Source organism: Lepidochelys olivacea, assembly GCF_965140295.1.
Source record: "Lepidochelys olivacea isolate rLepOli2 genome assembly, chromosome: 18".
Classification (NCBI taxonomy): domain Eukaryota; kingdom Metazoa; phylum Chordata; order Testudines; family Cheloniidae; genus Lepidochelys; species Lepidochelys olivacea.
The window spans coordinates 26,724,385-26,741,154 of NC_140428.1; the positions used below are offsets into that span (position 1 = coordinate 26,724,385).

Genomic DNA, 16,770 nt, shown 5'->3' on the forward strand with positions numbered 1-16,770 from the left:
TAGTCTCTAAGGTGCCACAAGTCCTCCTTTTCTTTTTACTGATTCAGTTGGCATTTGTAGCCATTTACAAAAGTAACTGGTATAATTTCCAAAACTAAAAGGTGGCTCTTCTAAAAATAAAATGGTACAGTATATAGCGAGGTTGTCAGCAATATTATATCACTATAAATATTCACTCTTTCGAGAAACAAACATACCCCAGAAGAACCTGCAAGGTGAAGTTTCATCCTGCAAACATGTGTAGTTTTAAAGTAAATCAATGGGACTATGTATGTGTTTGCAGGATTAAGGCTCAGAGGCCCACTCCTATCAACACTATCACCAACCCTGCTTACCACATAGTACTCCCCACAGCAAGCACTTAAGCACATTCTTAACCTTAAGCATAGGAGCACGTCTGTCCCTATTCAGTTAAAACGGGTAAGTCTGTGCTTTGAAGTCAATGGGACTACTACATGCTTAAAGTTAAGCACATGCTAATGTCTCTTTCTGGATCGGGGCAAGAGTGCTCTGCATCTTGCAAGATCAAGCTCTAAGAGCAGAAGTAGGTATTTGCAGGGTCCGATCCTAAGTTTTGTCTGTAAGTAGATGGCATGGGTTTTTGAAGAGGGGTCAGCCTTGCTTCTCCATATATAGGGATAACTTGCCATGGTGACCTCATCTCCAAACCATAGGCAAAGATCTTAGAAACAGAAATGTTGTAAAGGCTTTTTTGTCTTCCCTCCAGTCTGTGGACACTGCCCTGTTATTTCTTGCATTGTTTCTTCAAAAGAACAATGTGTTAAAAGCTCTTAATTGTGCCTGACAATGAGCAATATCTGTTTACCTTCTAGGGACCAGGGTGTGCCACCATTTCTGGGGCTGAGTAGCTCACTGATTTGAACAGGGCTCTTTGAGTAGTACGTTACCAATCACCGTGAGTAAGGGTGACACAGTCTAGCCCTATATTAAGAAGATTAAATTTTTTTTAAATCATAAAATGATTTTTTTATGTTTCCTGTTATTTAAAAAACAAAAAAGACCACACTTTGTTTCCTTCCTTTTCTTCTAGCTGGTCTCTGTCAATTTAAGTATCCAGACTTCTCTAAACCAGCACTGGCTACACATTTTAAGATTTTTTCCAAGCAAGATAAGCAAATACAATGCCGAATCCAATTTATGTTTATCCCTTAGCCCCTTCTTTAATTGCACTCAAAACGTTGCGGTTTGTAGCTAATGTTTTTGGGGCTTTAACAAAAAACCAATCGCTTATTTTGAAGGATGTTTCCTGAGACTTGCTTATGTCAAGAATAAATAGAGGCAAGAAAGATCCCACAATCAGAACTTAGCCTCTCCTTCAGAACTAGCCAGGGGAAGGGCCTGGGGCCTCTGCTGCAGCCGTGCAGCTCACGCGCACCCTATACCACTAACATATTATGCTCAGGAACCAATGCTGTTGGCGTGGTACATCAAGGGGTGGAGTTAGAGTGATTTCCATAAGGCCTGGTAATGGTTTGAAATCAAGGGTACCATCCAAGAGGTGATTATAACTAAGAATTTTGTTGGATGGGGGCTATTTATTTTACCTGTTTTCATGTCTGCAGCAGGTAGCCGTATTGCCATACTAGTGGGAGGTGAGAAATGGGACCTGCTGTGTATTGTTCAAATCACTAGGTGGATCCAAGGAGGCTATTAGCAGCCTCTGGCTATGCCAAACTGTTCAGTACTGCTGAAATAAAACTGTAAGACGGAGGGACCCTTCCTTCTACTGATTGCTACTTTATTTAGAAATTTTATATATGAGCTAATTATAAAAGCAAAAAAAAAATTTTTTTTCTGCTACTCCTTTCTATTGCTCACTCAGATACCAGCATTCAAAATAACGATATGAATCACTCGGCAGATACAAGGTGCAATGCAACTGCTGTGCGACGGAATGTGCCAGGTCCATCCAGGTAGATTGCACTTGTTTTGTTTTTGGAAGATCCAGGTATGTCCAGGTAGAATGCACCAGATTTGCTGTTAGACATACCAGGCATGTTCCTGTTGAAGACACTTGCTGGGCTGCTGGTGCCTCCTTACAGAAGGCATCTACTGTGTTGCTGAACATACCAGCTGGGTCCAACATGCCATTACGTCACTGGATGATCAGAGCCCAGCCCGCAGAGCAGCATGCTAGCAGCAAACCAAACCGAAAGGGTTAAGAACAAAACATGAGCTGAAATGCTATACTACATTCCAGGACAAAAAACAAAGTTACGATTTTCTTCTTGCTCAAAACGATTAGTGGAGCCTCTCGATTTCCCCAAAATCAGCACTTAGAAATTCAATAGTTATTGAAAACTGCTTCTCTTTTTCATTTCATACGAAGCATTTATAAAAGCACTTGCACAATGACATATTAACATGTTTAGACTCTAAGCATCAAAGCACTGGACTGTAAGCCCCCCTCTCACCCCTCCAGCCTATTTCAATCTACTGACTTACATTCAATTTTTACGTGCTGTATTTTGTGTGTGTGTGTGTGTGTGTGTGTGTGTGTGTGGTGGGGATGCGGGGGGAAGCATCATGGTGTAGGAACCTGCACTTTGCTGCCTGTTTAAAAACAAGCAGGGAGTGAAACAATCTGCTCAGATTTGTGTTGGTAACATGAGGGCAAAAGCTCTGCTCCTAGTTGATGGTCAGTAGTGTTTAAAGCCATGAAACTGTTTCTCTGTAGTGTTGAGTGATACTGTGATTAAAATGTTATTGCATTATTCCAATATTTTTTCTTTATTCTGTCATTGATTCTTATTACCACTTTTGGAAAAGAACGAAAAAGAGAGAGGAAAAAAAAAAGGCAGCTTTGATTTCCAAATGTGCAATTCACGTGTGAACAAAGTAATTCTGAAAATATTTCTCAATGTATTTTACGTTCTCATTACTCTCTTCAAAAGTAAGAGATGTTTTGCCCTGATGTCATTTTCAGCCTGCAGAAGATGTAATTTAAAACATATATATATTATGCTTGCAAAAATCATAAATCTGTGCATCCTATGTCATTCCTTCTCCCATTGTTACAATACAGATTTGATTTAGGGTTTGTTTGTTTTTTTCCTTTAGAACTGTATAGTGTTTTGTTTTTTTTAAAAAAAATCAATTGTAAATGTCTGGTTTTCATATAATGTTTAAAAAACATTGAGAAAGAGGATGGTGCTTGTTCCATATCATTCTTGATTGTATATTGCTTCTGTTATGTTTATAAGTAAACTGTGCATGACTTGTGTTTAGCAGTCATTATTGTGTCTGTTTGTGAAATTTTTATCAAAAAGAAAAAAAATTCTGTAGATGCACTTACTGTATATGTGATTAGGTTTTGCGTCCAAGGCTAGGAGCCTTGAACTGCCAAGGAAGAAAAAAAAAGAGGTGGCAGTTATTAATTAATATGAAATCGCTGTGTTGGGAGCATAATGAAATAAAAGATATGAAGTGTAGAAAATAATTAAAAAAAAGCGATTTTACAAATTTCATTTTGATGCTTGTGATAAAAGGCAAATGTATTTGTGTAGAGAAAGACCTTTAAAATAATGAATAGGAAAGCTGATTTTGAGGTTAATGCTGTAGAATAGGAATGTATACCAAATGTAATCTTTCCAATGCTACAATGAATTTATACATGAGATTGATATGCAATAAACCTGTGTGCTTTTCTAAGCAATGGCCCTGCGAACTTTCTTGGCACAAGACAAAGTACCACAAAGTGATGCCTGAAAGTGGTCCAGCATTTTCATTTTGACAGTAGAGAAATGATAATAAAGATGTTTGGGCCTAACAAACTCACCAGCAGCCCCATGAATTTCCGTGGAATACAGGTTTGTTTAAGGGATGGGGCCTATTATGGCTGTTTGGTTTAAGGCATGGGGAAAGATGGGTTTGTAAAAGTTTGGGTTTGGGACTTTTTCATAGTCTCAATTGTGGCAAACAGCATCTTGGATTCCCTCCACCCACCCACTCCATTGTTGTTGCTGTCTTCTAACACAGAGTTAGGCCAGTCAATTCTTTTCTCCACTGTAAGTTACACATCACATGGACCTAGAGACCCAGGAGGGGTTCTCCAATGGCAAGAGGAACTCTAAAGTGCTGGCAGTATTTCTTCAGAGAAGGCCAATGAGGACTGCTCTAAGGATGAGGACGAGTCTAAGCAACTCTGTGTGACAGAGCACAAATGGCATGAACTCACTTTTCAGTAGTGAAGCACCTGTGGTGACGACGTGAACAGGGCCTACCCCAAGTTGGCAGGACATTTGCATTGTAAATAAATATGGTAGAATTACCTTAATGAGCATAACCTTTACATGGCCACATCTGAAATGCAGCAAGAGATCTTTTAAGCAGAACTTCTGGATGTTTTGGAGAAGACAACTAAGGTAAATTAGGTTCCTGATGCCCTAACCCTCCTGAGTAGTTCTTCCCAGGTCAAGAAGAGACAGTTTGACATTTGAGTACCCAGTAGCATTGGCTAACAGGAGTGCCTCTTGCTTAGCAAAAAATCCTTAGTGGCAGGTGAGTCTCATACATTATAAGAGGGAGGAATTAAAATACATGGCAAATATTTTCACTTCAACACGATGAGCAAAGAGTTAGTGAAATATCTAGAGATGGCGGTCAGATGTTTCAGTGGGGGCGCTGGGAGCAAAAATGACTTGAAAGCAGGGTCTTTGAACTAACAATGTGCATTACAAAACTGATGAATGGGCCATGCTTCAAAAAGTAATTCATAGTGCTCAAATGACAGTATCCAGCATACAACATAATAGCACTTTCCCGGAGTTTGCCATATAAGGGTTTCAGTCTCAGCCGAACTCGGAGTTGAAATCCTCGGCATCTCTGTGGCGGCTGGCAACCTCTCTCCTTATTAGCCCTGGAGGGGAGTAAAAAAAAAAGAAATCTATTGGATAAGAAAGCTCCAATAATAGAGTGATTGTCAGGCAGGCTGTAGAGAGAGAACAGAGACATTTAAGAGAATATTGCTGACAAGTGGACTTTGTCGTCCAGAAAGCATTTGAGTCTCACCATAAACTAGCAAGAAAAAGGCTCCATTTTTAGGGAGGGGAAAAAAATCAACAGGGGAGGAAAAAATGAAGGTCAAGGAAAGATCTGTTCCCAGCAAAATGCGTGTTATCAGCTGTGGGGTGGATCCATACAGTATTGCTGAGCAGGGTCAGGTTTTGCTGACTTGCTGTACCTCAGTTCTGTGTTGATAACCTTATTTTCTTTAACATACAAAACATAATAAATTAAATGATGCAATCAAGGGATTTGAGATCAATATTTGAAGTGCATAGGAGGATTTTATTATTATTATTATTTTTATCACAGTACCTAAAGGCCCAGCGTAGATCAGAGCCCCACTGTGCTAGACACTGAATGTCCACAGAGTAAGAGGCTGCACCCACCCCAAACAACTTACAATCGAATCAGACAAGGCAGATAAAAGGTGGGAGGAAGCATGGTAGACAGGTATGCAGTTATATGTATATTTGTCTACAAATGAGGGGTGACTTCCAAAAGCGAGGGCGAGGGTCAGGAAGATTAGAGGAAGGATGGTCTTGTGATTCAGAGATCTGGGTTAAAATCCAGCATGACTCTAGGCCAGTCTCTTAGACTTGCAATTCAGCGGGGCAGTTAAATATGTGCCCTTGCTGTAAACACGAGTAGTATCTCTGGGGTCACAAGTGCTTTACTCCGTTGGGACCTTAATCTCCCCATGCTTCAGGTTCCCTCTGGGAAACGAGGGTAATATTTTCTTTTTACCTTTTCTGAGTGAATCTAGTGTTGGTGAAAGATGCTGGACTGCAATCCTCCACTTATCCGCAGGAGTGAAAGCACCAGCGTCTCTCACACCTGCCTGCTCCAGGGTGCCTACACCCTGCTGTGGAGACAACCAGCACGTTACACTCATTTGATCCTTGGCATGTCTGCTGCAACTGGGCCAGCTGGTGCCGGTTGGTAGCTGGTACCATTGCTGACAGGTAACAATGGGGATCTGGGTTCTTTAGGCCTCCCTCATGCAGGGAGCCAGCACAAAGCCCATGTACCACTTAGGCTCTCAGAATAGGGCTTAAGTGGCCCAAGTGGGGCTGCATGCTGGTCTCTACACGGGCTGCTTTTCACTCTTGGATCGCAAGATGCGAATATAACTGTGTGGGCTGGAATTGTCACTAAATCTACAGTCCCACTTATTCACTAGAGTGCTAGCTGTCACCTACTTTCCATCGCTGACCTAGCCCAGGAATTGATACTTTCGTTTGCCAACTGTTAGTGTGATGGGAGAATTTCTAAAGGTGTCAGAACTTCTTCAAACTATCTGAAGTCCATCAAAGGGGCACTCTGTCTTGTGAGTTTTCTGGCCCCTTCTTGCTTGTGGCTGGACTGGAAATACTATGGAAACAACTTCTCTTGTGTTAGTTCAAGCGCAGAAATTAAATATAGGAATAATTAGGCCTGGGCTTAGCCACAATGCCTGAAGGGTAAGCCAAACCCTTCTGAAGTTTGGGATGGTTGGAGCTGTGCTTTTGGTTTGGCTCAGTGCAAAGAAGGGAGCCAGCTGCAAAATTTGGTTCTGGATCGGAATATTTCCGCACTCAAGGCTCTTCAGTGCAAGGGATCTGGAGTGGGCTTATTTCTAAAAGTAATTTTTTAAGCAACACAAGTTCTAATCAACACCTTGATCCCGCTAACCCCATGGATAGCTTGATCTAGCCTCCTCCTTGCTTTGACCTTTGGCAACAATGGTTCTGGATGCCAGCATCACAGCTCTTCTACCAGTAGAGAGATGGCTTGGAGAGCCAGCCTTAGAAATGTGAGCAGATGTGCCCTGTTCAGCCATCTCCCTGCCCCCAACCACCATCACCAAACAGAGTGAAGACAAAGTTTCTGCCAACAGCCTTGCTAATAGCTCCCTGTATCATGTTAAGGTCACTGCAAAAAGATTTCCTGGAGAGAGCCCAGCGAGGGAAGATGCCCATATGAACACTGGCGCTACGTAATAGGTCAGGAAAATAATGAAGGAAAAGATCTGCAATGAAAAGCTCAATTGTTGTGGGTACAATAACACCCACATCAAATTCCATCGCAGTGCCATCCTCAAAGGCAAAGAAAATGCCCCTTATTACATCAGCTTGTGCCCACGGACAGCAGAGCCAAGACCCCCAGATTATCGATGTCAGTAACAAGTGATGGGGGGGAACGTCTAAAGATCCTGAAACCTGTATGCTGAGGTGACCCATGCTGGAAATGCTAATGCAAATGTCCCACATCTCGACAGTGTAGGAACTGGAGTTTATCCTCAGATCTCAGGATTTCTTTCTCCCAGCAAAAGGAGAAGCATGGAGATTTGGGGTTTGTTTGTTTTTTTAAAGGTTTAAGTTTTTGAACAAAAACTGGCTCCCGATAAGTGTTGGGAACAAGTTTGGGGTGAAAATGCAGCTCAGTTCTTATATAATGCAGGCCGATCCGCTCAGATGTGAAGAAAGGCGCAGAAAATGCTGAGAAACCAGTGACAGATGACTGCACTTGGAAAGTGTAACTGGGTTTTAGCATTTGAAGTGTTGCTATAGCAGTGTCCGTTCCTGGATATTAAAGAGACAAGGTAGTGAGATCGTACCTTTTATTGGACCAACTTCTGTTTGGGAGAAAAACAAGCGTCCGATCTTCACAGAGCTCTTCCTCAGTGTCAGTGTGGTTTAGTGAGAGGCTTGCGATACAAGTTATATAGACAGGAACGGTGCTGTTCGGATGGCCCAGAAGGAAGGTATGGGGGGAAAAGGAGCAGAACCAAGGCTTGGAAATGAGTACGGTTCCAAGCTTGTTGTTCATTTCTGGCAGGCACCTTGAAGCTCTAGTGACGCACGTCCCTGGAGAAACAGGAACTGATCCTGCTGGACTGGAAGGTTCTCTCTCGGACTTAGAGTGAAACTGCAGTTAGATCAGTGCTGGTTTCAAGGGTGCACTCCCACTAGACACGTGTCTACTTCTGACTAGTGCTAGCAACAGCCCTAGCCCTGGAGTATCACGACAAGGTGAGAAAACCCACCGTACCCAACCTGCAACAGTGACTGGGCCACGGCCAGCACCAGTGTGGCTGAACTAGGGCTGGAAGAAGATCCCACGATTCCCAGCATCGGCAAGGCCTCCGCTGGGTGCACACAAGCCAGGGTGCTGCTGTGCAAAACGTGCCTTCATGTGAAGGGGGGGATTCGTCCCAGCCAGCCAGCCCATAGCTATATCACTGTGTGCCAGGGAGCGGTTTATCATTACATTTCAGTCTCTCCTTCTGCTCTGGAGAAGGCATCTGAATTCTTCATTTGTGTGACAAGGAAGTAAATCCTTCATTTACTCCACAGAACCTCAGAATTTTCTCTTTGCCCCTCGCTGCAATTATAAGATGACCCTGATCAGAGGCAGAGCCCCAGGGCAACAGTGACCTTTTAAGAAGGACGAGGCTGTGCACCTGTGACTGGTCAGTTAACTCCCAAAGGAGGCCTCAGAGAGGGCAGCTGGCTTGAGAGGCGGGGAGACTGTGGGAATCAGACCCACAGGGGTGGGTGAGAGCTGCCTGAGACTCAGGGAAGAGACCAGAAGCAACCAGGAAGAGCTGACAGGAGCTGCTTACGGGAGAGTGGTGGGAGAGCTGAGTTTGAATGGGAGCTGAAACAGGCCTGTTGGTGAGCACTGTTCAAAGCTGGGGACCCCGGCTGACCAGATGCCTTGGGCAACGGCCTCTGGGAAAAAGTGGAGGATCCACATTGCTTAGGGGAAGCTGAGCCTGGAAGTGAGAGGGCTGCTTGGGAGAGTGGATCCCACTGAGCAGGAGCAGGACTCACAGGTAGGGAGGCCTGGAGGAGCGAAGCACTGCAGGGAACCTTCCGGGCAGAGACTGGAGTGAAGGGTGGGGGGACAGAGGGGAGAAGGGGACAAACCTGGGATTTGGTGGTGATGTCCCTGGAGAGGGGAATGGAGACCCGCTGTGTCTTGAGATGTTTGCTGTGAGAAATGGAGAATGGTTTTACTACAAAGCTTTTGAGGAATTGCTGCACTGGTGGGAAGGAATAAATTATGCCCAGAGATGGACTTTTATCAGACACTGAGAAACTGTTCCTTCCTGGGTGGAAGAAAGGGGAAACTGAGGCAAGAGCCCCTGTCGTGGTACAGCCTACTGCTGGAGGGTGCCCAGGCACGATCCATTATGACAGTTTATAAATATTTTGGGCCATCCACCAGGAGCCAGAAATATAAAATACAGCAAACTATGGAGAAGGGAGAGCACAGTCATTCAGCACACACCACAGAGACTGAGGGATCCAACGGTAGCAGAAAACTTGATAATATTGACAACTCCCTTCCCCAGACAGGCTCACTGAGCCCTGCCAGCTCCCCACTTCATTTTTCACCATGCCCCCCCCACCCCCTTCAGGCCCTCTGTAACTACCTGGCTCTACCTGGCCAACGAGGGGCTGATGCAGAGGGATGGAAAGCCCCCTCTTTCCCCAGCCCTGGCCTTTCCCTTACATCACTGCAAAAATCTTGTAGGGAAGATGCTTTGGATCCTGTGTGTCAGGAGTCCCAAGTAGGATTAATGTGCACGCTACACGGACAAGTTCCTGGGCACGGCCTGCGTGTTAATTCACTTTCCGGTATCCAAACCTCCTTACAGATTATTCCTGCCCTAGCAGGGGAAGGGAGAGCTGGGCATGGGGCTGCCCATGTTGAGCATACGGGCATGCAGCTGCACTATTCCTGCAGCATCTCTGGTGGGGAGGAAGGCATTCTACCCTGTGCCTAGTTGAGCACAGTTATCCAACAGGAGAGAGAGAGAGAGAGTGTGTGTGTGGTTTGCTAGCTCACACAGTGGGCCCCTTGACTAGCTCGTGCTAAAATTAAAGCGGGCACATATAGCGGGCGCAGCCTTCTGGAAAGTGTTTGCATGTGGGACACTGCCATGAGAAATTATTAAAGATTAGCTTCAAGGCCACCAAGGGATCCCAAGCAGGAAATGTTAACGCCAGACTAATGTTTCATGGAATCAGTTCCTGACCACTTGTCCCCCTTAGTCCTAGTTCCCTGAACCCCAGTTCCCTGGTACCAGATAAGCCCAAATCCTGCATGAGGTTTAGCTAGTGCAGATCCCTGCATGTGCATTGAGTCCCATTGAAATCACTGGGGGTCCAACTGGCCCCCAAAGAAACCTTTTCTGCCTATTTATTTATCCACACTAACATGTTCTTAGGGTCTCATACTAGGATATTGGCTACCTTGAAATATACAAATACAGCTCTTCTCAGCCAAAGGTTCTAGCCAGCAAAGCAGCTGCTCCATTAATTTAGCTGGGAGGCAACCCAGTGCACTCAACTTGCTGCGATTTCACCGTAGTGAAGTGTTGGAAATAACGGCATGCCTCCAGCCCGGGGAGGAGTGTATTATACCACATGTGCCTGTGCGGACACGCACAGACATGTGACTGTAACGAGCCATTTGTCCTATTTTACTCCAGACTAGGAGCCCGAGCAGACAAACACACAGACAAGGAGTCCACGGGCCTACTCCCATGCTTCAGGTTAACCTGTCTGTAAGGAGCAAGGCCCCCAGGTAGGTTCACCAAGAACTTTATCCCACGCCCTGGGGAAGCCAAGCATCTGTTCCACTGTAATAAAATTGGTCTGACCGCCTAAATATGCAGCACCTGTGGTCTCCTGAAATCTCTGCAATACAACCCTTGGAACAGCAGAGGGCAGCCTTACACAGCTCCCGCCTTCTGCCCGGGAATGTAGCCACACTGCTCTGCCTGGAGACAAAACTCACTGGAACCTGATACTCCCCTGCCCTGCGCCTAGCTTTGTCCTTCAGATCCTTGCAAAGCAGGGCCTCACTGCACCCAGATGGGAATTCTCCATTCCTTCCTAGCAGTGCTAATGATTTACACTCATGAGCACACGGGCAGATGATGGCACTGCTGGGCCCTGGGAATCGGGCACATAGAGTACCCTACACGACAGCTGCTAGCGAGGAGAGCAAACCTTGATTTAATATCACACACCATTGACATCTGAAGCCCGAAGACGGACCCAATTTTTAAATAGCTCAACCCAGGGCAGAGCTGCTGCCTTTACGTCCACATGGGGCAAGGCTGTGTCCTCCCCGCACTCACAAGTGGCTTACCTGATTTTGCTAGAATTTCTTCCAAAATCAGACTTTAAAAACAAATTGCTGAACTTCTTTAGTGAGCTCTTTGCTCTTCAGCATGTTCTTGGGGCAAGACAGGGCCCCCCTTCAGTACACTGCCGCCCTGTTGGGGAGGTAGACAGAGAAGGCAAGTGCTGGTGTAAGAGGCTTGTTTTAGGGATACAGTACTGCCAAGTGTAAACTGTAGAGTAAACTCCAGCCACTCAAAAATCACAAGATTGGCTTAAAAATCATGAGGGTTTTTTTTGTAATACATTTGGGGTCTGTCTTTGCCTTCCGGTTTCTGAGCTTTCAGGGCTTTTCACTTCACCTTTTCTGGCTTTTTTCAGCCACCGTGAGAGTGAGAGAGAGAGAGTTACTTTGGGGAGAAAAAAAAAACCCAAACAAACCTAAAGCTGAGATTCTCTGGTGTTCAGCAGTGCTGGCTACGTTCGCCAGCCTCCACCTCTGCCAACCCCTCGGCCTCCATCCCCAGCTCATCTCCCTTTCGGTAGCACCCCAGGGGTCCAGTATTCTTGCCAGCAAGCTAAAGTATGGGCTATGAATGGACTATAAGGTGGATAGAAAGCTGGCTAGATCATCCGGCTCAACGGGTAGTGATCAATGGCTCGATGGCTAGTTAGCAGGCACTGTCAAGCGCAGTGCCCCTGGGGTCGGTCCTGGGGCCAGTTTTGTTCAACATCTTCATTAATGATCTGCATGATGGGCTGCATTGCACTCTCAGCAAGTTCGCAGATGTTTTAATCCGGCCCTTGAGCTCCAGCCAGGGAGCAGGGTCAGGGCCTTGCCCTGCTCTGCGTGGCTCCCAGAAGCGGTGGCATGTCCGCCCTCCGTCTCCTACACATAGGGACAGCCAAGGGGCTCACATGCTGCCCCCGCCCCAAGTGTCACCCCCGCAGCTCCCATTGGCCAGGAACCACGACCAATGGGAGCTACAGGGCCCTCGCCTGCAGACAGGGCAGTGTGTAAAGCCGCCTGGCCAGGCCTCCGCATAAGAGCCAGAGAGGGGACATGCCTACTGCTCGGGGTAAGCGCTGCCTGGAGTCTGCACCCCAACCCGGATCTCCCTCTGAACCCAGCCCAGAGCACCCTCCCGCACCCCCAACTCCACCCCACAGCCCTACCCCCAGCTGCAGCCCCCACCTGAACTCCTCATTTCTGGCCTCATCCCAGAGCCCGCACCCCAGCCCCCCCCTTGCATGAGCATTCCCCCATTCCCAGAGCCAGACGTGGCCCTGGGGCCGGAACTTTTGCCCCCCCCGGTCTAGGACGGACCCCGGCTGCAGCGGGACCCCTGGCCAGGGCAATCCCAAAGAGCAGCCGGGCTGCGGCCAGGTGGCTGCCTGGGCGGGCCGGGTCGGGCAGGGGTGGGGCTCCGCGGGGCGGGCGCCTCTCGCCGCCTCAGTCTGCGGCCGGCGGAGCGGGGCCCGGGACACGCACCTGCCCGGCGGCGGGGCGGCGCTGGAGGCTCGAGTGCCCGGGGGAGGGGGCGCTCCGGGCTCGCTCGCCGGGCTCGCTCGCCGGCCGCACAGGTAGGAGAGGGGGGCGCCGCTCTGCGGGGTCCGGCTTCCTCCGCCGCTTCCCTCGCGGGCCCCCCCCCCCGTGCCCTGCCCCGGCCCCGGGGCCGGCTGCAGGTCCCGAGCCGCGAACACGGGACCCCCCCCCGCGCACGCCCCCCCGCAGCCCGGGCCCCGAGGGCGCCCCCGGCGTCTGGCCGCTGCCCCGGGCGAGGCGGGCGGCCCGGGGCGGGGACGGCACCTCGGCTTCCTCCTGCTGGATGTTTGGGGCACGACCCGCCAGCCGGCGCGGGGCTCTGCGGGGCTGGGACCTCCGGCCGCCCGGCGCCCCTGGCTCCCCTGCGGCTGAGCCCGGCCCCAGCGATGCTTTGCAGAGAGGAGCCCCCGCCCGCCCGCTGTCTCGGGGCTGGGTGGCACGGAGCCCCGCTGCCCGCCCCCGGGTGCGGCTTCTTGGCAGGGCGGGGGAAGGGGCAGTTTGCCTTGGCGCCCCCATGAGAGAGGGCCCCCAAGCCAAGTGGCATTGTGACCTGGCTTGCAGCGGCTCAGCCCCCACTCCCTGTTAGTTGGCCCAGCAGCCCCCCCAGGCCGTGACCCCGTGAAGCGAGGGTGGCTCTGTTGTGCCTACCGTGAGGGGAAACGTCCCGGGCGCCCCTGCCCGCGGACAGTGCATCGCCCTGGGATGCGGGAGACCTGCATTTGATTCTTGGTTCTGCCACCGGTTTGCTGGGTGACCTTAGGCAAGTCCCCATGTGCCTCAGTTTCCCCATCTCTAAAATGGAGATAACAATACTGGCATTTTAAAGGGAGATGTGGATGAAAAGCGCTCTATAAGAGCGAGGGATTATTACTATCTTTTCACTTCACCTTGTGGTTCATAACCAGTATTTGCTCTGAGACACCTGAGTCATGGGCACTGAGAACTGGGATAGTGAGCTTTCATGACAGCCTGATGGTGTAGCTATTTGGGGTAGCTGATGACTAATGATCGCCAGCAGTTCTCCCATGCTGTCATGTTTTGATTTGACCATTTGACCATGTTTTGATATCACCACTGTATCCCCCCGTGAAGACTCTACATCAAACTTGGAAGCCCGTCCTTCCTTATTTGCAGCCACAAAACTGGGAGAGGGTGGGGGAATGGCTAGAAAACCATGTGCTAAAATCTTTAGCAAAGCTCTTTGGGTGTTTTTTATGGTTGTTTTTGTAGAGTGCATCAGCTCAGATTTTTGCAGAACTCTGCTCAGTAAAGGCTTTAACAATCTCCCATTCTCAGAGTGGCCTGTTTCTTGACCTCTGGGAACTGCAGCCTGGAGAGATGCAATGGGAGTCTAGATTAAGGTGTTAGTTTGATCTCTTGACTCCCTTCCTGGGACATCTACTGAGCTCCACTGGTGATGACTAATTTGAGAGAGCTTCAGTTAATTGTTCAGGATGCAGTGGGATTTGGTATCTAGCCATTTCAGTAGCATATATGGAAGGGAACGCCTGGCCTATACGTGGGTTTTTATACCAGTAGAACTATTGTGGTTAGGAATGGGAGATTTATTTTTTCTAGAGAAGTTATGCTGGTCCAACCTCTGTTATGGATGCAGTTCTGTTAGTGTTCTGCTCCCTTTCCTGTTTGGCAATAGCTATAATTGGGTGGCCATGCTCTCCTGACTCTCCTGGTAAAGTTGAAACAGTCCAGCTTGTGTGTAGACAAGCCCCAGGTGTGTCTCTGTGCTTTTGGTTGTTGTTGTTAATACAAATGTTGCAACTTGTAGCGGGTGGGTTGTGTCACTGGCACGGTGCGTGCACTGGGGCAAATCCTCCAACATCTCTGTGCCTCACCGCCCCATCTCTAAGATTGCTACTGCAAGGCTCCCCCACCCTTCAGGGATGTTGTGTGGCCAGGGAAACGCTGTTGGGGCCTCAAGGAGCTCCAAGCAGTGAGTCCAAACTGCTATTGGAGACTAATTCCTTCTGGTGTGAAGAGCCCAGTTACGTCTACAGAAGCCATTAAACAGGTGCATATTGCAGAGCTGGGAGTCCCCCAGAGGCCACGAGGTTACTTCTGCCACCACTGGGAACTGAAAGCAGAGTGGAGGTGAGAGCCAGGTCCGTTGCTAACCCAGAGTTGGTGGGTGTGATTGATTTCTTTAAAGAACTGCCCATTTCGCTTACCTGTTCCCAGCCCTGCCAGAAGGCAATGCTCCCATCCAGGGGTGGAGACTGGCTCTGCAAACCAGGCCCTGGAGAATGGGACAGTCCTGGTTCTGATGGCTGTCCTGCAGGTGGGGGACACTTCCTCTGAACGTCTGGCCCTGCTCTCCCGGCTGGGATCAGTTTTGTAACATTCCCTTTTCGCTGCCTCCACCCTGCCTTGCCAGTGGGGAGAGTGCAGAGCGTCCCCACTGTGAGGCTGCCCTTGCAGGGCCCACCCCATTCTTTGTTGTAGTGAGGATGTAATAGACCTGGCTCTTTTGTTAGCATCTTTCCAGCAGAGGAGGATCCCAGGAGCGCTATACAGGTAATGAGCCATGTAGCCTCACAACAGCCCTCAGTGTAGGTGTGGTGGGTAGAACACCCACTTTGCAGGCGGGCGAACAGCGGCACAGAGCACTTGAACAGCAGGCCCAATGTCACTCACAAGTAGAATTTAGGAGTCCTGGCATCCAGTGTGCTGCTGGAACAACGAGATTCAACATCTCCTTGAGAGTCGGCAAACTGCTCCTAACTGGAGTGCAGCTTTTCCGCAGAGCTTGTGCCTGGCTAATGCTCTCTTGCCCATCATCTTCCCCCTTGCACTGTGAAACCAAAAACTATCTGTTGGGTTTGCATCCAAAATCAAATCTAAAGATACACACTGAATAAATTTTTGCCCAGCCAATTGGGAAATAAATCCCAGGAGCCAGCAAGGCTGCTGAAACCAAGAAGGTCAGGGACTTTCTTGGAATGACAAAATAAACAAACAGACTGTCTGCTGGGGGGCAGGTTCCAGGGAGAGGAATCTGACATAGTTTCCCCTGCCTCAATTGCATTTATTAGACTTGTGTAATTGTTCTTGGACAATACCTGTATTTAATTTCTGTGGCTGGTCAGGGCACGTTCAAAAGAGTCTCGCTCTGAGCATTGAAGCAAAATAAATGAAGAAATACATAAAACCCACTTTAAAGGGTTTTTATATACAATTAATAGCAAGGCAAGAGAGTATGAGGAGCTTTGTGACCTGGGTAGCACTGATCCGAATAGTTACATGATCCTTCTCCTGGTCTGAGAAATAATGGCATAAAGAAGACACTAAACTATTCCCTCTTAATTCCCCAGTCAGGCCAATAGCTTCAAAGGGGACTAGTGATTTTGGATACCCAGCTAAGGCACTGTAAAGGGGTCTGGATTTCAGAAAGCATAGAGCACTCTGAAGATTAGGTCCCTTTCGAGTGTCTCAGGCTGGGCACCCAAAATCACTAGTTTCTCTTGCAAATCTTCATCTTTGTCTCTTAAACTGTAAGCTCTTTGGGCAGGGATTGTCTCTGCTTTGTTATTCTGTACAGCTCCAAACTCTTGGTTGGAATAAACCAACAAAAGGTAAGAATGCTTTTGTACCTTCCATTTGAGGATCTTGGAGTGCTTGCAAATAGTAGTGAATTAGGCTCCACAAAAACCCCTGTAAGTTAAACTTGCGATAGCAACAATGAGACTTGTGCAAGAGGTAAGTTTAAAGCTGGTGCTGTTGATTCATCAGATGGAGCTACTGTTTGAGAGCCAGTATTGAGCCAGTGCTTAGAGTAATGTGAAATTACTCGGGTGATGCTGGACACAGCCTTCTGGATGAGATGGAAAACTGAGGTCTTGTATATGGCCTGTGGTCATTAAGAATCACATGCCATTTTGTGAAATAGCATGGAGGGCAACCCCCGTGTCCTTGCCCAAGTGTAATTGGGCTGATTATGAGCTGCCAGCTGAAAGGGCCCCTGCAGTTTCTGTTTTGTTGCTGCTGCTTTTCAATTGAGAGGTGTCGGGGTTTCAGCCACAGGTGTATAGATTGAATAGAGGACATTTAAGTTTGTGAAGT

The 16,770-nt window shown here is 48.1% G+C and overlaps 1 protein-coding gene and 1 long non-coding RNA gene across 4 annotated transcripts in view; one reads left to right on the forward strand and one right to left on the reverse strand.

Moving 5' to 3' along the window:
• Positions 1–13,066, reverse strand: LOC311532956. The gene is made up of 4 exons (XR_014714478.1): positions 12,958–13,066; positions 11,176–11,302; positions 8,940–9,003; positions 1–4,879 (listed from the first exon to the last, which is right to left on the reverse strand). It is a non-coding gene; the product is annotated as an uncharacterized lncRNA (long non-coding RNA).
• The window catches only part of ARHGEF16 (Rho guanine nucleotide exchange factor 16), a 41,365-nt gene continuing 33,223 nt past the window's right edge, over positions 8,629–16,770 (forward strand). The window contains exon 1 of one of the 3 annotated variants that reach the window (XM_084651985.1): positions 8,629–8,845. Coding sequence is in view for 1 of the 3 variants with exons in the window: in XM_084651983.1 (XP_084508109.1) it covers positions 12,211–12,226 (16 nt within the window). In the remaining 2 variants the exon portion in view is untranslated. Of the gene's footprint in view, positions 8,846–12,171; positions 12,227–12,615; positions 12,732–16,770 lie in introns of those variants that run through there. The other 2 variants (XM_084651983.1, XM_084651984.1) reach the window with 2 other exon arrangements.